Source organism: Brassica napus, chromosome C3 (genome assembly GCF_020379485.1).
Source record: "Brassica napus cultivar Da-Ae chromosome C3, Da-Ae, whole genome shotgun sequence".
NCBI classification, from domain to species: Eukaryota; Viridiplantae; Streptophyta; class Magnoliopsida; order Brassicales; family Brassicaceae; genus Brassica; species Brassica napus.
In genome coordinates, this window is record NC_063446.1 from 62649659 (window position 1) to 62671704 (window position 22046).

General features: G+C 36.8%; 3 protein-coding genes and 1 pseudogene across 4 annotated transcripts; all 4 read right to left on the minus strand.

Moving 5' to 3' along the window:
* Nucleotides 1–77: 77 nt before the first annotated feature.
* Nucleotides 78–1786, minus strand: LOC125583791 (annotated as a pseudogene).
* Nucleotides 1787–4941: 3155 nt separating this feature from the next.
* LOC106436614 (IST1-like protein) lies at nt 4942–7057 on the minus strand. 2 transcript variants are annotated; one of them, XM_013877572.3, is made up of 7 exons: nt 6807–7057; nt 6577–6709; nt 6268–6371; nt 6022–6193; nt 5804–5944; nt 5636–5724; nt 4942–5545 (listed from the first exon to the last, which is right to left on the minus strand). In XM_013877572.3, the coding sequence occupies exons 1-7, from the start codon at nt 6896–6898 to the stop codon at nt 4984–4986; spliced, it is 1293 nt and encodes a 430-aa protein (XP_013733026.2). In that variant the 5' UTR covers nt 6899–7057; the 3' UTR covers nt 4942–4983. The 2 variants fall into 2 exon arrangements, with proteins under 2 accessions (XP_013733026.2, XP_022555766.2); XM_022700045.2 differs by having other exon boundaries at nt 6477–6709.
* Nucleotides 7058–10151: 3094 nt separating this feature from the next.
* Nucleotides 10152–12956, minus strand: LOC106436612 (isocitrate dehydrogenase [NAD] regulatory subunit 3, mitochondrial). Its single transcript, XM_013877570.3, has 4 exons — nt 12444–12956; nt 11767–12006; nt 11587–11665; nt 10152–11496 (listed from the first exon to the last, which is right to left on the minus strand). Exons 1-4 carry the CDS (start codon nt 12954–12956, stop codon nt 11222–11224), a joined length of 1107 nt encoding a protein of 368 aa, XP_013733024.1. The 3' UTR covers nt 10152–11221.
* A 1648-nt stretch (nt 12957–14604) lies between these two features.
* On the minus strand, nt 14605–16182 carry LOC125583792 (phosphoserine aminotransferase 1, chloroplastic-like). Its single transcript, XM_048751300.1, has one exon. It carries the CDS (start codon nt 16017–16019, stop codon nt 14721–14723), a length of 1299 nt encoding a protein of 432 aa, XP_048607257.1. The 5' UTR covers nt 16020–16182; the 3' UTR covers nt 14605–14720.
* Between the last annotated feature and the right edge of the window lie 5864 nt (nt 16183–22046).

Below are 22046 nucleotides of genomic sequence, written 5' to 3' on the forward strand. Positions count from 1 at the left end.
TACAGAAATTTGAGTGTTAATTCGGTTTTTTTGTTCGGTTACTGTTTGATTTCAGTTTTCCGATCGTAGAAATATAGTATCTACTCGAATAATTGATGAGATTCAAACCCAAACTGAACTTCATTTTTTTTTGTTCAGTTTCGTTCGGTTTTTCAGTTCCGAATGAATAAATGTGCCCATGGCTAATCTTCACTGTACTTTACTGATTAGCAATCGATATGATATGGCATGTGAACACCATGTCGTTTAATGAACAGAAAACCGACATGAAAAAGACGCGTAGGAATGAAAAATGTATTCCCTTTACAACGAGGATTTATTTTCATTAACAATGGTAGAAACATTCTGATTGACAAACACATAAGGATTTGAGATTTAAATAAACAACAACATTCTCATACAAAAGGAGGATAAAACATATGAAAACAATTCTCAGAAGATTCCACCAAATTAGTAACACTACCATCACCAAGCTTGAACACATTAACATTGTTTACATCCTTCTCTTCAGTAAAATAAATAGCATTCTCCAAACATCCATAATAGTCACTAGACACGACAGAGAAACAACTATCTGTCGCCATGACAAAAGCATTATCTCCCAGAGACTTAACCTCAACCCATTCAACCAACTCCATGTTCATCTTATAAACCTTAAAACCAGTAGTCCTCTCCACGTCAACTCTGCGCACGCGAAACGTCTTACAGAAACGATGAATGATGCACAGTTCTCCACAAAACTCCACGAGCCTCTTGTCTTTGCAATCATCAAACTCGTAGTAGTCCATTGGAGTCGAAGGTCCGTACTGAAAAATCTCGAGCTCGGATAAACTAATCCACCATATCGCGCTATTTAGGTCCAAGGCATAGATTTGACCTTTGTGGACTATGATGTCCGAGAAATACTCAGCTTCTTCATCTGAAACTCTTGTCCAAACATTGTTATTATCGTCATTACTTTCTTCATTGTTGCACCACCAGATCTCCTTCTTGTCATTCACCCCGAAAACAAACTTGTCCATTAAAACAACTCTAGCGAAATTATACGATGTTTTATGGTATTTATGAACGTCGTAGGACTGATGGATCTCTGAGACCGTATACTCCAAAAGATCTAAGGTTTGCTGAGAAGAGTCCATGGGGACACGAGATAGCGGGTGTAGTAATTTTTTTACGGGTTTCGGACCTGGTTTCGGAGACATCTTGGGTTTTAATAAGCCATCCTTTGTTCCGACAGGACGACAGAAACACACGGAAGAAAGCCGCGGGAGAGAGCAAACACGGTTTTATATTACTGAAGGGCGAAAGCACACGTACACGGTTGCGGTTATGGCGTTTGGGGTAACGTTTATGGATCGAAGACGCGGAACGCCAGGGTTTGCAGATGCTACGGACTCGGTGAAGCTCGACTTTAGAGAATAGACGGCCGGCTATTTCATCGACTAGTTCTTCGGGCAAACCAGACCACTCTACGGATTGACTCATCTCTCTTTATTATTTGTTACGGTTTTTTCTGATATCGTTTGTTAACTAGATGAATGATTTGAAGATTATGAAGATCTGTTTATATATATATACTCTAAATCTGATATGGAAAGAATATCTTTAATGAAAGATATTTTCCTTTTTTTGGGTCAGCTAAAAGATATATGGACCTTGACTGACCCCCAAAATAATATAATTACCTTAGATATACGTGAATTTTGTTGTTTATTTAACTTTCTGGATTTTCATTGAATGTTTACCAAACTATTTTGTAAAATTATTAAATAGTACTCATGTTACAAATGACTTCCACTTTTGACTTGACCATATATTTAATGTACTTTTTACTTAGAATTAGTTGTTGTTCTCTAGCTACAACACTACAAGAAAACAGCGGTATTCTGACGGACATTCCGACGGAAAATGAAATCCTCGGAATTTCCCGAGGAAATTCCGAGGAACAATATAAATTAATAGAAATACATGCACAGGATATTTTTTTCCTCGAATTAATGAAAATATTCCGAGGAAATTCCGACGGATATTTAAGTGGCCGTCGGAATTTCCTCGGAATATTTTCATTTAACCGGGCAAACAAGCCGCCAAATATTTCGCGAAAATTGAAATTGAAATACTGAGGGAATTCCGACGGAAAATATCCGTCGGACCCAAGGTTTTATAAACTTGAAACGCATCTTCTTCCCCATTTCTCTCTTCTTCCCCATTTCTCTCTTCTTCCTCTCCGGCGATCTCTCTCTCCTTCCGGCGTTCTCCACCTTCTCTCGCGACGATCTCTCCGGCGAATCCTTTCTATTCCCTTGCAAATCATGTAAGGACCCTATCCCACTCTCTTAGGTCCTATTTGTTAGGTTTTTAAGTAGATTTGATGATTTTAGAAGGTTTTTGATAGATTTTTGTTAGGGTGATTGGTTAGGATTGTGATTTGTTGTGTAATAGGTTTAGAATTGTGATTTGGTTGTGTTGAATTGATTTAGAACTTTTTTTATAAATTGTTCATTATTTTTGTATTTACAAAACGTTTTTTCTATATAAATTCGATTTTACAAAACGTTTTTTGTATATAAATTCGATTTTTGGATTTATAAAAGATGATTTCATATTTATTAAAATATTTATATTTATTAAAACTAATTTTGTATTTATAAAACATTTTTTTGATTTATAAACACTATTTTTTTTATTTTTGTATTTATAAAAACTATTTTTAAATATACAAACCGTTCTTTGTATATAAATTCGATTTTTGGATTTATAAAAGATGATTTCATATTTTAAAATTAATTTTGTATTTATAAAATATTTTTTTTGATTTAAAAACACTATTTTATTGTTTTTTGTATTTATAAAAACTATTTTGTATTTATAAAAAGATGATTTCATATCTATAAAAATATTTATATTTATAAAACTAATTTTGTATTTATAAAACATTTTTTGATTTATAAACACTCTTTTATTATTTTTTGTATTTATAAAAACTATTTTGTATTTATAAAAAGATGATTTCATATTTATTAAAACTAATTTTGTATTTATAAAACATTTTTTTTATTTATAAAACTATTTTATTATTTTTTGTATTTTAAATATGTTTTCTATTTCAATTTTAATTTTATATTTTCGAATTTCAATTTAAAAAAATAAATTTATAATTTTTTTTTTTAATTTTGGAAATATTCCGAGGAAGTTTATCCCTCGGAATATTCCGACGACATCTTCCTCGGAATATTCCGAGGAATTTCCGACGAACTTGTGGTCCTCGGAAATTCCGAGGAAATAGGGTTTCCTCGGAATTCCGTCGGAAATTTCCGAGGGATTTCCGAGGAAATATGAATTTCCGAGGAGTTATTTCCGAGGATTTTTTTCGTCGGTATGTCGTCGGAATAGCGTTATTCCGACGACATACCGACGATTTTTTCCCTCAGTATGCCGTTGTTTTCTTGTAGTGCAAATTTACTCTATTAATGGGCAAAAAACAAGTTTGAGAAATCATATATTTGACCCCAAAAAATCAATATATTACTCGGAATGTTCAGTAATACCAAAAAAGTTACTTTAGAGTAGGGGTGTCAAAATGAGTTATCTCGCTTAACTCAGCGCAGCTCATTGGGAGCTCAGATTTTTCATTAACTAACTCAGCTCAGCTCATTTATTATATGAGCTTCCATATGTAAATTCGAATTCATGTCATCTAGATCATGAGTTAAATGAGCTAACTCGCGATCAAATATGAAAAAATAAAAAATTATAAAATCATTATAAATAAAATATTTTTCATAATATAATTTAAAATTTAAATATTAAAAATCCATAACATTAATATTAATAATGAATAAAACCAAAACCTAATAATAAATTAAATAAAATCTAAATTAGTGATCCAAAAATATATTTAACATAAGTCTTAAGATGATTCATTCAAAGTTTTCATCTAAATCATAAAAATATATATTCCGCATGCGAATCTTAGAAATATTTTGTTTTACATTTTAATTCTAAAGATATATAATATGAGGATTGATAACAATATTCTTTTACATTATATATATATTTAATATTTTTTGGTTTATATTTTAATTTTAGAAGATAAATATGATTAATATGGAAATTATATTTTCTTACATAAGAAAAAAAGTCATCCACACACACATAGTATAAAAACAATCAAGCTCATGAGTTAGCTCGTGTTCGTTAAAGATCGTTCATATAACTCGTGATCTAATTTAAGTTTAATTATTAAACTCATTTATTAAATGAGCCTAAAACATAGAATTCATGCTCATGAAAAACCGAGCTGAGCTTAACCCCTTACTTCAGAGTTAGAATTTCAGTTACAAATCTGGATATTTTCAATTGAATGTTTATATTTTGGTTTATATTAGTTTTTCTTTTTTAAATATAGGTTTTATATTAGTTTGGCCTTTAGAGATTTTTAAATTTTCACAATAACACACGGCACACAGTATCAATATACAAGTTTTGAAAGATAATTAATCTTTGCAAAAAAAAAAAGAAAGAGTAGAGAACATATGAAAACAACTTTGGGAAGTGATATTGATAATACCACCATCATTAAGCTTGAAAACTTTAACATCTTCATCCATATTTCCAATAGTAAACTACTTTTTGATCAGTCATCATGGTCACTGTAAAACAACTCTCTGTAGCCATAATGAGTGTTTTGTCTCCCAAGGAATTAACCTAAACCCATTCCACCAGCTCTTAGTCCAATTTATAAACCTTGAAACGAACTTACCTCTCTTATCAACTTTCCTTATGCTAAATTTATTACATAAACGATGAGCAGCAATGCATAAATCCTCACAATGAGTTTCAGTACATAAAAACATAATGCTTCTTTCTTCTTCATACACAATGACTAAACCAAAGTAATAAATACAATAATTGCATAAATCCAAAAGGTGATCTTATTTCTATTTATATATATAAAGGAGGAGTAAGTGAAGTTTCCAGCTTTCAGATCAATGGCCCTTTACTGTGTCTGATTGCTTCAAAACGTGCCGCCAAAGTATCATAGTCAGGCAGTTTTGGGTGAACTTGGTGACCGCTTGAGTCCCTTCTCGACTGAGGAGCCTGAGGCGGTGCTCGGTTTGGTGGGAGGGAAGAAGCACGACTCTGCAGTAATCCTTCTTCTGGCTCTGTCTCTTCCTCATAGTCTGACTCATCAAACTTGATCTCAGAAGTTGCAGGAGGAGGTAGTGGTGGAGAGTTGTAGCTGTGTCTCCTCCTCACTGCTTCCTTTGCTTCTTCCATGTGGTCAGCTTCATTATTTACACACGGATTGTTGCAGCTGTGTCTTCTGACATAAGGTTTGGCGTAGTAGGAGCTTGTTTCAGAATCTAGGGATTGTCTTGTTGAACCTGGATGATAATGATCCTCCGTGGTGCTGTCTCTTCTGTTAGCTAACAAGGCTGCTACTTGTGCTGCTTCAACCGCCTGCTTGGCTAATTCAGCTGCCGCTTCAGCTGCTGATTCTGTGTCATGATAATGCGTGTTGATGCTCAGGCTACTACTCGATCTTGATGAAACAAAACAACAACAAGACTCCATTATTTTGAGTCCTTATCTAGACACTGTAGATACAAAAAGATGGAGATGCATCTCTTACCTCGGCACTGCTTTGGTAGGATCAATGAGATCTTGAGAAGCACGTTCAACTGGTAAGCTTGAGGCGCTAATAAACGCACGTGGCCCATCCTGCTCATTACAAAACAAAATTACATGTTTAAGAAAAATTGATTCTACTAAAAAGATAAATAGATTAAGAGACACATACAATGGTTTCTTCTTTAGGTTTGAGAAGCTCTTGTTCTGTCTCTTTAGTATCCCAATCAACCTGGAACTCCTTTGCAATCTCCTTCATGACTTTCAGTTTGAATTCTCCTTCGGGACGCGTAACCGAAAGCTTAACAACCAACTACAACACACACACAAAGAGTCAAAAGGTCAGTCCACATCATGGTAACTAATCATAAACAAAAGAATGTTACTTACCATCCGGTTAACCCCACAGGTAGGACGCAACTCAGTAGCAGCAGAAACAAAATCTCTACCGTACTTCTTCTCAAAGATGTCTTTCAAATCTCCAAGCTCCGGAATCTCAGAGCATCTAGGCGCAGCGAAGATTAAACTAGCAATGCCTTCCTTAAGATCCACAGGGCATTCCCTATAAAAAAAACAAGTAAAAGAAATTTAAAATTAAGTTAAAAGGCATGAGCTGAAACTGACATGTGAACATACTTATGTTTGGTGATGATAGCGAGTCTTGAAACAATGAGTTCACAGAAAAGCTCAATGATTTCGTTTGCTGCAAGAATGTTCTGCTCCCTAATCACATGCTCAACCTGATTTGATCAAAAAGATAAATCTTCATTGAATTGAGTTGCTTGTGCTAGAGAAACTATAAATCAATCTTTAGATATTCCTAATTAAAGAATAATTTTTTATACCAATGGTGGTTTGAACCTGGCACAGGGGAACAACCAATTCTCTTTGGCTACCGCTACACTACGAACACTTTTGTAATGGAAAGTTAGAGAAGTGAAATACTCTGATCCGAGCAGTGGCATCTTGACCGGACTGAAGAAGAAGGGCAATGTCACGCCTCATTTGCTTCACCACAACTTGTCTCTTGTTCCTCAGAAGCTTTATTCGAGCTACAGCCATCTTCGCCGCCGTTTTGCTTTTTTTTTTTATTCCCAGACAAAACAAGGTTCATCAAAACTGATAGATCTCTGTTAATAATCTAAGAATGTATAAAATCGATCGATAAGAGTTACCATTTGGAGGAGTTGAAGCCAAGACGGAAGAGAGAAAGACTAAGCTTGAATAGCTTCTTCGTCTTCTCCGATGCTACTCCGGCCGCCGTCATTTTCTCACCACCACCGCGTCTCTGACACAGAAGCACGATGACTGAAGAAGAAGGAGAAGGCACAGTGGTGTGAGTGTTGTAACGCCAACGGTATTCAATGATAATAGGAAAGTAACGCTCTTTTGGGTCCCACAAGAACTCACAGCCGGGACCACCTTTGACCTTGTCTAAATATAGCCGTTGTGTCTTTAGACACGCGTTACTCACTCATTAATGTCCCACCCTAAGCAAAGACTTATCATGATTAGTTTTACTGATTATACAAATGGGCTTTATGTAATGGGCTAACTTTTCTCCTGGGCTATTAATATTTTCAAGATCTTCCATACAAATCTTTATTTTAAGAAATCATGGATTCCTTTTTGACTATTTAATAGTCTATGATCTCTCTGGAGATTTTATTTTTATAGTCAAATGATAACAATAATTTGCTTACATGAATGTTTGATCTTATCCGTTGGAGATGGACTACACTCTTCCAAAAGATCTGCCAATTCGGCACATTAAGTCAGCTTAACCTGTCTCAATTCGGCATCATGAGATCGGCTCAATGGCTTGTCACTACAACTCACGAGTCACTAGTTCGGCTTTATAGTTAGGCGGCCGAAGCAAAGATTCAAAGGCTCGGCCCAATCACTTGACTGTTAAGCCCAATTTAGTTCATTAGAACAAAATCGATTTGGGCAAAAAAAAAAGGAGTGTGTATAAAAAAATACAAAGTTAATAAGAAAAGGATCCGGATTTGAACACATAGAGACTAACAACTAAAAATTAAGGTTTGTTTACTTTTATTATTTTTTTGCCGACTTGTACTTTTCTGGCTAATTTCGACGACTGCCAGCTTATTTTTCCTTTGTTCGCACTCTATTTTTTTCTTGTTAAAATGTTCACACACTCTATAATCTCAATATCTTCTGATCAATAAAAATACTTTTGAAATAATCTACCATCAAATTTTCTCTCATTATCTGAGTCGGCCAAACTCAGATTCAGCATTACCACGCTTTTCTAATTGTATAAATATACATTTTCCAAAATATAAATCTATTCACATTTGTCTTTGTATTTTTCCAAGAAGATTATCAGGAGACATGGAGAAATTTGCATGCAAGTCTGCTTTCATCGTCTTTTTAGCTTTGGCTTGTAAGTTCAAAATTTTATTTATTTATTTTATATAATATGCAAAAAAAAAAAATCAAAAGAATCTCTAAGTTAATGAAAGAAAACAATTAGATGCGTTACTTATGTTTATTATGTGTTGTAGTGATGGCGTCTGTAACAGTCCACAGTATTGAGGCGAAACGTATGTTAAACGAAGAAACTTCTCTGCCCTCGGTTGATCTCGAAACTTCAATCCCGACGGTTAAACCAGTAGGAGGAGGGTTTGGTTTTTGTACGCCAGAATGCAAAGTGTTATGTTTTGGTACCGGTTGTTAGTGCGTATGTCCTACTCCTCCAGCAAATAAATAAATTACATGATCAACTTCTCACTAAAAAATATTTGTGAGAACTGTGACAAACTAAGAAAAATCCCCTAAACTATATTTGCGAAGTGATTTTGCCACATGTACTATTTACAATCAATTTCACAAAACAAATATAACATGACTACTAAAATTGATGACATGGTTTCCGGAAAAATATGACATGGATAATTTCATTTAATGTTGATTTATATTTTTGGCAAACTTATTAAAATATGGTAATAATTCATATATTACATTTAATACTGATATTTCTTTTTGGTAAATATAACAATAGCTCATACATCATCTATAAAATAAATATATTCATATATAACATTTCAAATTTCGACATATTATTATTTTGTATAATTATACAATTGTATTACAAAAGCTTTCAAAATTTTCTACAATTTTTAAAAAAATTAAATATCTAATCGTAAGATCATTAGTTTCTTATATATCTACAAATTTTATAAATATTGTTTAGGCTAAACTTTTGATAATTATACAATTTTATATCATTTTTATTATTTTTATATAAATTAATTTAATAGGTATAAAATCAATATTAAATATTAGTAAGAAAATAGTAAAATCTATAATATTTAATAAAATTTATTTTTAAATATAAGTTAGATTAAAAAAAATTTTACTGCACATGGTGCAGGAAAACACCTAGTAAATCTTTGAAATATAAGAATATTTTATGGATCTCTTTTTTTTTTAAGATATTCAACAAAACCTTTTATGTGATGACGGATTCTCTTCTTAGACCATGAGCCATGAGCAATGATCTTGTTGAATTAAAAATTTAACTGTTTAACAGAAGAAAATGAAAATTTAGGTGGATTATTTGCATGTTGAAAGACAATTAAATGAATCCTACATTGCCTCAAAAATATTTTTATTGGCTACCGATATTTTGTATTTTTTAATTCTTCCAAATAATTCAAATATAACTATTTTATAGTAAACTCTTTTTTAAAAAACTATACCAGAATGCAACATCTTTTATGAAATACAAACTAGTTTTAATTCATTTGGATATAAATAAAAATGTTATTTTTTGTTAAATATATCCTAATAATAATACTTTTGATATTCAAAAGTATCTGTTTTCCTTTAAACTATGTAAGTTAATTAAAATAGAAAAATTCTATTAATACATATTTATTAAATTATATAAAACAAGAATATGTTTTAATGTAGGATATAATGTTAAATTTTATTAAGTAAAAATATTGTATTGGTTAAAAAGAAAATAAATATTAAATAATTATGTGGATGAGAAAAAAATATGAGGTGAAATGTAAAAAAGGAAAAAAATGGTGTTAGAATAAGGAAAATCAACGTATATAGTCTTAGTTTGACTAAAAATGTTCTTATTCAGGTAGACTTGTGGGTCTACTGATGACTATAAATTCAAGCAGGAATAATCCTGGTTCTACCAACAGTACAAGAGACAATACAACATAAATGATAAGAGTAGAGAAACCTTTAGGATAAATTGACAGCGAATTCTGAGTAAGGCTCGAATGCATCGAAATAAAGTTCACGGCAAAGCCGGAAAGTTGAAACTTAGTCACATTAAATCGTGATGTTGATAGCCAATCTACACCTCGAAATATCGTCGAAATGAAATCCGTTGCATCTTCAGGCCCCGTACGGACCGCTCCACAAGTTAACAAAACGGTTAGAGATTTTGACAATTTCATCTGCTTTATAGCAGGAGAGATAACACTTCTCATGGAGAAAGTCTTAGATGATGGTATTGGTGAATCCACTGACAACCACAAAAGTAAGGATCGGTTCTGAATCGAATGATATGACATCGTGTTCACAATAGTTTGGATCAAAGGTTCGGTGAATCCATCGAGACTCATTGAAAAACTATTAAATAAAGCCAAATCTTTGGGCTTGGTCTTCTCATTAAAATTATCATTTTGAGAGATTGAGAATGGGCTGACACCTTTTGCAATTGGTATGGGTCTGGCCCATATAGAGAAAATGGAAGGGCTGATGTCAGCATTATCCTCAACGGATCTGAACTTGACGAGCAGCGTGTGTGCGGCGGAATTAGGGTACACCTCGTTGGCGGGGTGAAGGACGGTGGCGCAAGATGGAGGAGAGGAGACCGTGAAGATCTGAAGGTTAGGGATTGAGCAGCCACCCACGGAATCCCGTTTGTAACGTGAAGTTGATGAACTACGGTGGCTTGAGGTGTTCTTTATGTCTGAGCTTTGGGCTTTATCTGACAGTAGCTCAGATCCGGAGAAACCCATGGAGGTCCTCTCAGATCTGGAGCGCAGCTGAAAGTTGAACTCAGAGAAGGGAAAGAGGTGATGTGAGGCGCCATTTGTGCAAGCGTAGCGAGTTGCAAATCTGTTGCAGATAGAGAGCCATCCCTTTTGTGGGTCGAGGCAGGGAGGGGTGGTATTTGTACCGCAATTCCAGGAGTCCCCGGTGAAGGATGCAGGTCCGGTGGTCTCCAAAACCCGAGCAGAGACCACACAGGTCTTCTCCAGTTTTGTTATCCCCAGATCTAGAATAAATGATTGAGTAATGGCGAAATAAGTGACAGAATGAGAGCTTTGATTTGGAGCAAGAGAAACTATGAAGAAGAAGATGGGACGGAGGCGACGCCGGCCTCTACCGGCGTCGGAGCACGAGTGTCTTGGTAAGCGCGTCAGAGAGAGTATTTCTCTTTATTGAATTTATTATATAACTATTATAAGCTCGTGCTTTAACAAGAGATCGAACATTGTCAAATGAAGTAAATGCATGAATAAAAACAATCAAGAAAAAACAAATAGCAAACGCAAAACAGAGAAGCACCAAGCACGAAGCAAGTAGAAGCTCAGTCAAGAGCTTTTATGACAGCATCAACAACTTCCTGAGTAGTGCAATCTCCACCGAGATCCTTGGTTCGCCATTTGCCTTCTTGTATGACTTGTTTCACTGCAATTTCAAGACGATCAGCGAACGTAGGAAACTGGAGATGTTTAAGCATCATAGCCGACGAGAGAAGTAGAGCCATCGGGTTCGCTTTCTTCTGCTCCACTATTTTATCATTCCCAACATTCCCTGCTGACGCTCCTTGCTCGAATATCGCATGTTCCGCACCAACATTGCCTGAAAAAACAAACCCCAAACATGTCATCTTCTAGAGAAAAAAAACAAGAAAAAGTTAAATAACTTTAACTAAGACTTGTATGGACAAACCTCCTGGCATCACACCAGTCCCACCAGCTATTCCAGCAGCAGTGTTTGCAATAAGATTACCATACAAATTAGGCGTCACCTGAAAACAAACAAGACCGACCAAGCCAATAGTAATTACCCATATAGAAGAAAGATAAAGCAGTCACTCTTTTTTTTTTTTTGCTTATTCAAGTCGCATACCATGACATCAAACTGCTCAGGCTTAGCCACAAGCTGCATACAACAGTTGTCTACAATTATTTCGTTGTATGTAATCCCAGGATAAGCTTTAGCAACCTCTCTGCAAGATTCAAGGAAGAGCCCATCCGCTAGCTTCATAATGTTGGCTTTATGAACAGCAGTCACTTTCTTCCTGTTGTTCAGGTACGCATACTCAAATGCGTACCTCGCTATCCTCTCAGAACAATACTTAGTTATCACCTACATATAAAACAAAAAAAAAATCAAAACTTCTAAAACATTTTTTGTATTAAGCTTTTGAAGAATTCAATTTTTTTATTAACCCGAAATATCTGAACCGAGGTCCAACTAATATCCATGAGAATACCAATAAATAGTCTGAAGACTCTAAAATATGTTCCTATATTCGTCATACCAATCTGTAATATCGGACCATGTTTTAGAGTCTCCGGATATGACGAATATGGGACCATGTTTTAGAGTCTAAATAAAAGTAATAAATAGTCCGGAAACTCTAAAACATGGTACTCTAAAACATGGTCCCATATCAGTCCGGAGACTCTAAAACATGGTAAAAATCTAACACGGAGTTACTCTTACCACTTGGCTACTACTGTTTGGTTCAAAATAATTCAATTTGCAAACGATTCCCAATAAAAGATGTGAAACTTTGATACCTTAAGACTTTCAACAACACCAGGAACAACCTCGTGCTCGAGACCCGCGTACTCTCCTTCCGTGTTCTCCCTAATCACAACGATATCCACCTTCTCGTGCCTCGTCACTAACCCAGGGACGTTGATGCAGTTGACGAGAGAAGCGAAGATGTCGAGCTCTTTCCTCAACTGCATGTTCAATGAGCTGACACCTCCGCCAACGGGAGTCGCCAACCCACCTTTCAGACAAACCTTGTTCCTCTTCACGGATTCCATCACTTCCTCGGGGACTTTCCTCATGTGTCCACGAACCTCGTACCTCTCGAAATGCACCGGCGCGTGCATCGCTTCGAAGACCTGTTCCACCGCACCGGTCACTAAAGGTCCGATCCCGTCGCCGGGGATGAGGGTTACGGTGCGTGGGGCTCCGTCGCCGGGACGGGGCATGTAGGTGATGGATCGGGTGGGTGCGGTGAATGGAGAAGATGGATTCGTTAGGAGGCGGGTGAGGATCGAAACGGATCTCTTAGCCATTGGTTGTGGATTTAGCTATGTTATGGGATCAAAGCGACGATTTGACGTAGGTTGGATGTTTCTCGTTCTCGGCGATTGCATGCAGCGTTCAGAAATTTATTTCTTTGATGCCTTTTTGTCACCATTTTATTCATAATTCCCTTCATTTTGACAGTTAAAAACTTAGTTTAACAAGAAAAAGTCAACAATATGACAAATAATTAACTTTTGTATTTATTTATAATCAATGGGCCTGGGCGACCCAATATTAGCCGTAGGTGGTTGGGACGTTAAGTTGAGTTTCCTTGATGATACGTTTTTCTCTTATCACTCTACTATATAATCATTTTAGGCCTTAATGGTGCTGAAATCATAATCTTTCAATTCCCATTGATTATAAATAGATCATCCAATGACTAATTTTTGGAAGAGTGTTTGCTCCTACTATAATGGTTAGATGTTGTTGTGTGTTTACAGGCTGAAAAGGAACCGATATTGAGTAGTTTCTTATGCTAGTATCTTGTCGCATGAGCAAGCGTTGGGTTTTGTTCTGGCTAACCGTCTCTAAACCCTACCTTGTTGGCAACTTAACTCATTGATGTATTTTGCAATGTTATGGTACATGAAATATGTTAGGATGTATTCAAAGCTCCATTCGCCTGGATCTTCAGGTAAAAATGTTCATCCGTTAAAAGATGATCATTGTCTGATTCAGGCAGTATCTTCTCTGAGAATTTGACTCCAATGTACCTTTTGGTGGTTTGTTGTAGGCATTCAAAGACTGAGATCCTGCTTGTCTACCATATAGCGCTGCTATTTTACATCTGAAGGTAAGAATAATTTACATCTGAAGGTAAGAATAATAACATCTCACAGTGACGGTATAAAACGATTGCATGCTAAGTGACTTCTCATGTGCGAATATTTGGTGCTGCCGTGCGAATATAGTCAGGAAGTATGGAGGGAGGTTCTCCTCCCGTGCCAGCCTCCGTCAACCATGTTCATGAACTGGTATGAACTCCTTTCGTGGATTAGAGCTTCACCATCCAGGAAGCTAACTCTCCTTCGTAAGTTAGCAACCCAAACTGTAATTGTTTTCCACCTGTGGAAGCAAAGGAATAACTTGATTCATAATCAGACTTCAATTCCACCTGCTTCATTTTTCTACGGCATTGATAAGGAGCTGAGAAACATTATATCTGGTAGAAGACTGAGAAAACCCTTCCGTTCGCTTATGATGATCATTTCCCTCTCGTAGGTGTATAATCAATGATCCATCTTGTTTTTATTTATTTTTGTCAAGATGGTCCAAAAATTAGTTTTCTCTTGTAAAACTTCCTTCATTTATATGATAATTACAGTTTAGCAAAAAAGAAGTGACTTCGCATGTGCATTTGTTCCACAGGGTTATCTTGCGCTTCAGGGAACATGGTGAGGCTTGATTCTTACAATAGTACTATGGCTTTGTTCTCCATTACTCAAGTGAACTAAATGCTACTTGGTTGAACATGCAGATTCTACTAATGACTTCTTAAGGAAAGTAGCTGCTGCTTTTAGAGGGACAATACCAAATGGTAACTTACTGTAAAAACATGATCTACAGTTACAAGAGTTGAAGAGAAAAAGAGGCGTTATAAAGAGATTATGAGATCTTTGTAGTTACCAAACGTGAGCAAGATTTTGATACATTATTACTAGAAGCAAATCATAAGCATCAGCTTATCACAATATCACCCAACCAACATAGCCAAAATGCAAAACAAAAAGAAAGAAACACAAATAAACTTAGGCATGCTTAGCCTGAAAATCTTTCATGAAAGCAACAAGCTTCTCAACACCAGACAAAGGCATAGCATTATAAATAGAAGCTCTCATACCTCCCACAGACCTATGCCCTTTAAGCTGCACCATCTTCTCCTTAGCCGCTTCCTTAATAAACTCCCCTTCCAACTCAGACTTCTCCAAAGTAAAAGGCACATTCATCAACGACCTCACCGACTTCTCAACCGGACACTTAAAAAACCCCTTGCTCTCTTCAATAGCGTTATAAAGCAAATCAGCTTTCCTCTGATTCTTCCTCTCCACTTCCTTCAACCCGCCTTGCTCCAACAGATCCTCAAACACGAGCCCACACATGTAAATCCCGAAGCAAGGAGGCGTGTTGTACAAGGAACTGTTCTCATCGTGAATCTTGTAGTCAAGCATCACTGGAGTGATCGCCTGAGCGTTACCGATCAGATCTTTCCTGATTATCACGATCGTCACACCGGACGGACCAACGTTCTTCTGAGCACCACCGTAGATCACACCGAACTTAGACACATCAACCGGCTTCGAACAGAAGTTGGAAGACATGTCAGCCACCAAGATCCCGTTGGGGTTTCTAACGACAGGATAGTCCTTAAACTCAACTCCATGGATAGTCTCGTTAGCGCATATATGCAGATACTTAGCGTCGGGGCTCTGCTCCAGCGCATCTAAAGACGGAACCTTTGTGTACTTGTCGGACTTACCAGACCAGATCACGTTGGTCTTGCAATACTTCTTCGCTTCCTTCACGGCTTTGTCTCCCCACGAACCGGTTACGACGAAATCGACGGTATCGTCCGGTTTGCAGAGATTGAGAGGCAAACCGGCGAACTGGGTCGTGGCGCCGCCTTGCAAGAACAAAACGGAATATTCGGAGGGAATCTCGAGGAGCTGGCGGAGATCAGATTCGGCTTTTTGGATGATGGAGAGGAACTCTTTCCCTCTGTGGCTCATCTCCATCACGCTCATCCCCGATCCGCGCCAGTTGTATAGATCCGCCTGAGCTTTGAGGAGGACGTTCTCCGGGAGAGTGGCGGGGCCCGCCGCGAAGTTGAAGACGCGGTCTTGCGATCCGGTGGGGGCGGATCTGGCTCCGTCTTGGATTTGGGTTGGGGAGGAGATGCATCTGACGGATGCGGGTTTGGTTTTTCCAGCGAGGTGCAAGGTGTTTGGTTTGGCGAGGTGGAGGAGGGATTGAGATATGGATTTGGGTTTCAAAGACGGGATCTGAGTGTTGTTGTTTCCGACGAGGAAAGAGTTTGTTGACGCCGCCATGATTGTGAGTGTATGAGTGAGTTCTTCAGATTCTTAAGTTTCGCTTTTTATTGCAAAAGATCTGTCTGAAAAGAGTTTGGTGAGAGAGAGAGAGTATAAAAGTTGATATTAAACGACAGCGTTTGGTGGTAGGTGGTACTGGTTTGGCTGCTGTTTTGTTTAATTTACACTCATTTCCAATGTGTGTTTCGATTGTTTGTAGTAGAGAAGAGTTCAAACTGAAACTCTCTTTAATAGTTTAGTAGACCCAGCGCGAATTTGAATTTTCGGTTTTCGGTTATTTATTTAACTAAATAATGTATTTTTAATATTTGATGTATTATATTCACTAAGTAAATAATTTTTTTGGCATCTTAAACCATCTATTTACGATGAATATTTGATATCATATAAAAAATTGAACAAATAGACGTAATTAGAGAATTGTAGACGATATATAAAAACAATGGTTATTAATGAAAAATATGAAGAAATATTATATTATGACTTAGTATGGCATAAAAGATTATAAATTAGTTATACATGTTTAAAAAAAAAATGATTTTTAAACTTCTATGAAAAATTTAACATATAAAAAAGGGCGATGAATTAGTCATCAAATTGTAAATAATTTCATAATTTTATTAATAATAAATTATTTATAGTCTTTGTTTTTCGTCAAGATAATTATTAAATGTCCATAACATTAATATGTTAAAAGACCATATTATGAAAGCCCATGTTATAACCGTTTTTTTCCGGGAAGTGTAACAAAAAAAATTACATTTAACTCTTCGTTTTGTTTAAGTTTGTGTCGGTAAAAGATTAAAAAAAATCTCTCTATATTTTTCAATGTTCAATTTGAAGCTTATTATGCGGAAATCATACGCAAATATAGGCAATTGGTTGAAATCTCTATATCTTTATATTCTTATAAATTTTAAATTTATTGTTTCCTCTTCTGCAAGCAAATCAATTACCGAAGTAATAGATCAATTGGTTGGAATCAAATTTATTCTTATAATTAGTATAATTATGGTTACAGTTTCTATATTTAATACGTACATTAAAGATACGACATTGAAGATATTATGTTTTGATTAATAGAAGATATTGGATTTTGAGTTTGTATTTATTGATTTGTTTTTTATAAAGCTTAGAAAATCAATGGTATGATTGGTTGGTTGATACACTACAAGAAAACAGCAAGGATACTGAGGGAAAAAATCGTCGGAATTTCGTCGGAATAACGTTATTCCGACGACATACCGACGAAACAAGTCCTCGGAAATAATTCCTCGGAATTTCTTCTTTCCTCGGAAATCCCTCGGAATTTTCCGACGGAATTCCGAGGAAACAAATTTCCGAGGAAATTCCGAGGATCACTAGTTTGTCGGAAATCTCCTCGGAATATACCGAGGGAGAACTTTGTCGGTATATTTCCTCGGAAGTTCATCGATCGATGCGTTTTTGGACATATATCCATCAATCAATCCGTTTATAAAAAAACGTTCGGAATATACCGAGGGACATCTTCCTCGGAATATTCCGAGGAACATGTCCCTCGGTATATTCCGAGGAACATGTCCCTCGGTATATTCCGAGGAACATGTCCCTCGGTATATTCCGAGGAACAAGGAAAGGTGTCCCTCGGTATATTCCGAGGAAGATGTCCCTCGGTATATTCCGAACATTTTTTTATAAACAGATCGATCGATGGATATATGTCCAAAAACGCATCGATCGATCGAGTAAAAAATATAATTAATTTCCTCGGAATGTAAAAAATATTAATTTTTTTAAAAAAATAAAATTTTTGAAATTTAAATTCGAAAATATAAAATTAAAATTAAAATTGAAATCATATTAATTAATATTCAAAGTTTCACAAATAAAAATAAAACATTCCGAGTTTTTGGAAAAGAAAAAAACTACGGGTCTGGCACGTCCGGGAACACCTCGTTCGGGTACATCCTCTGCATCATCTCCATCATTTGCTGGTTCAGCCTCCTCTGTGCCTCATAGCCCGCCTGTTGAGCCGCCATCTGGGTCTCCAACAAAGATATGCGATCATCCTTGTCCTTCAACTGAGCCGTAAGTACTTCTGGATCAACAAAGGGCGGTGGTGCAGAAGAAGGAGGAACCGACCGGGTGCGACGACCCAAACCGACCAAACGTCCTTCTTCTTTGGAACCGACTGAATAGAAAATAGCTAAATTTACGAATTTAAACCAAGAAATAAATGAATTGAACTTTAAAAAAAAAGAACTTACGGATTCAACGATTTCGTTGATTCGAAACCGGGACAAGTTGGTCGAAGCCGTCGAAGCGTCATCCTCGGTTTGAAGCTGAGACACTTCGTCTACCACCTGAGTTTGGACCAGGTCGACCACGTCCCTCACAAGACCGTCATCAATCTGGCCGGTCTTCTTGTTGGTATACGCCCTCTTCATTAGGGCGAGATCATCAACCGGCTCGCCATCATTTTCTTCCGCCTTGAAAAAAAACATAAATTAAAGAAACATTAGAAATTAGAAGAAATGCACAATAAATTAAAATTCTGAAACTCAAATAATTGAAGAAAAAGCGATTGAACTTACCATGCGATCTCCTAGAGTGGCAATAGATTGAGCACCCAAGTTATGCTTGTAGATGCCCTTCCCTTTACGGTCGCTCATGCGGTTGGTGGAGTTGGTGGAAGAAGTTTCTTTCGTCTCTTCCTTATCCCAATGCGCTGATGATAGGAGTTTCAAGGCTCCTAATCAAATGTTATAATATAAAGGATGTCAAACCATTTCTAAGTGATTCTAAAGCAAAGGGAATGCAAGACCATGCTTAATCTAAGTGCTACCAGTTTTTGAGATGTTTGTAAACTAGATTACTACCTAAAATGCAATAAAGGGCAAAGCTTTCTTTCTTATAAGAAGAGAGAACTCATGGGCTATGGGAATTGATCTTGGGTGATCAAGATTCAACCTAAAGGTGTCAACTTTTAACCAATCTATATCTTCCTTAGGCCTAGACACAATACTAAACAAACTCTATCCCTAGATGAATGCTCATTTACCTAGATAACTCAAGCATCAAATTCCTTTGGTTGAATGTTACCTAAGTAATCATTAATCTCAAGTCTACTAGCCATCTTAACACCTTTAACAACAAATCCCTTTGGCAAAGGATGTTAAAAGCTTAGGAGAGTTGGTTCAGGCATTTCATCAAACACCTTCCGGGTATGAAATGCCTAGAGCTCAACTTTAGAGAGGCCAACTCTAAAATTGCATTAAAAGCCCTCTACTAGCAAGGAATAAGATTGATCTATCCCTAAACACCTTAGATCTAGCTTAATCACCCTTAATCTCCCTAACCCATGAATCCAAAAATGACTACTCACTACTCTCCATGATGAGCCCAAGAATCAAAGATGATTTGGTGCTAAACATGATAAGAGATCAAGAAAAATCAAGCAATCACAAGAGAGAAAAATTCAAGATAAGATCTTTTCCTAAAAGTTCTTTTGTGATTTGATAGAAAACAAGATAACCCCCAACATTAGGTTTAGAGAGTATTTATGTGACTTCTGAAACCTAATGGGCTTGCTTATCAAAAGCCCAAATAAAACATAAGTTTTCGACATAAGATAAAACGCGGCGCGGGTACACTAGGTCGCTCCCATAGGTCGCTCCGCAGAACTTGCTTCACCTCTCCAAAACCCCGCGCGGGTTGATGACGTCGCTCCAGAGGTCGCTCTGCATCTGGCGCGGGTACACTAGGTCGCTCCCATAGGTCGCTCCGCAGAACTTGCTTCACCTCTCCAAAACCCCGCGCGGGTGCGTGACGTCGCTCCAAGAGGTCGCTCCAAATCATGAAAGTCGTCGACAAGAAGTTGGGCTTGGAGCGGGTGTATCACCTCGGTGCAAGACGTCGCGCCAACTTCGACTCTTCTGGAGCGGGTGCCGCATGTCGCTCCCGTACCCCGCTCTGGTGCTTTGCTCGTCTAAACAGCATTTCCCACTCCCTTTTTGATCCCAAATGCTTCTAAGTACCTCTAAGAACTCCAATGGAAACTCCACAACCTGATAAAGACTTATGCAATGCAAAAGGAGACTAAAACGCGTGATTCCTAATCTAGATTATCAAAACATGCAAGAAATAGAAAGTTAAAACAATGTAATTATGCAAGATATCAACTCCCCCAAACTTGTATCTTACTTGTCCTCAAGTGACCTTGTAAGAACTCATAAGAGAGAGAGGTTGAAGGTGGGAACTCATAGCCAAAAGTAACACTTCCTAGCACTCAACTTAACATCCTAAAGAAACATAACAAATAGCATGAGCATTCTCCTTATTATACTCTAGCTTCTCTAGGCCTATCCATACTCTTTTTCCTCTACTCAAGTTGCAATACTCTTTACCAACAAGTCCTTTCAATCAGCTCTCACATTGATTCGCACACACACACACAAGGTGGAGTCTCACAAATGGGCACATGATCTCAATCATTTGGCTAGGTATGCAATGGTCTAATATGAATGAAGAGATGGGTTCAAATGTTTTTATTTAAGGGTGGTTATCACTCAAAACAAGGAGCTTGATCATTATGCAAAATTTATCTAAGATTAGAAGCAACTCATGCATACATAGATTCATTCTCATCATTCTACCCCATTTTGTTGTAAATGATCACAAGTTCTACCCTCTTTATCATCATCTCAAAATCAATCTAAACCCCCTCACATCACTCACCCAATGTACAACTCTCTTTTCTTTTCATTTGACCCACTCGCTAGGGATTTTAATTCACTTTCCACAAGCTCTAACCCTTTTTTCATTTCCTTCCCCAACTTCTTTTTGATTTTTTTTTTTTTTTTTTTTTTTTTTTAAGGGGAAGGTTCTTTGTTACATAATCTAAGGTGTCTTATTATTATTATTATTATTTTTTTTTTTTTTTATATATATATATATCCCTAGGAGCTTCATTTTCATATATCTCATCTTTCTCACTCTCCAAACCCAAGATATTGAAATTTAAAACACACAAACCCCTCTCACATCCCCAAATGCTAACTCATTGTGCTAGCAAGAGATGAGAATAAACCTATGTCGCCTCCAATACTCTCAAGATTTTGCACATGACAAGCTATCAAAAGAGGCCTCACTCATGCAATTAAATGTTTGGTCTCAAGGAATGGTTAGGGTTTTAGGGTAAGGAGTGCCATTTGGGTTAACAAAGATAGGTATGAAGGAATAAGATAACCCAAATGTGTATGAGATCCATGATCAAGTACGCAAATGCCCATATGCAAGAGAAATTAAGTTCATTCAAGCCAAGTTTAGATTGGAGCTGATCTTAAGAACAATGCTAACATCAAGCAAGCAAACAAGTTTCAAGAAGAGTTTTCAAGGCTCGAAGCGTGCAAGGTTTTCAAGAGACGCTTAAGCTACTTGATATGTTTAACTAGGGTGTCATTTTGAGTTCTAGACAAGGGTTCTTTGCAAGGCATTTTAAATCATTGTTCCCAATGCAAGTGAATGCAACCTATATGCTCTAGACTCAATCTTAAAAGTGCAAGTGATGCAACTACATGTTTCTTTTGTGTTTTTTTTTTTTTTTTTTTTTTTTTTTTTTTTTTTTTTTTTTTTTTTTGCATATATATATGTACAATGCAATGCATGAGACTCAAATCATCAAAGAAAACATATTAAATACTTGATGCCTCCCCCAAACTTAGTTCACACAGTCTCTGTGTTAGGAAGTTGGAGGAGATACCGAAAACAATTGCGAAGAAAAACTGGTATATACAATGGAAAGGTAGTGGAGTACCTGTCTAAGCGTTCGGGAAGAAACCCGAGTCCCCATATCCGGAGTCATTCGGGAAGGTAGTGTAGTATTCTTGGGGCTCGCTGGCAACTTCCTCGTTGTCGGTTTCAGCATCGGTTGAGGCAAGGGAAGGAGACTTATTCCCGGAGTTGGATTTATGAGCTTGGGGGTTTCGTGCCAGACGCAAGAGCTGGCGGGTAGTAAGGGGAGGTCCAAGGTCCAAGGAAGGG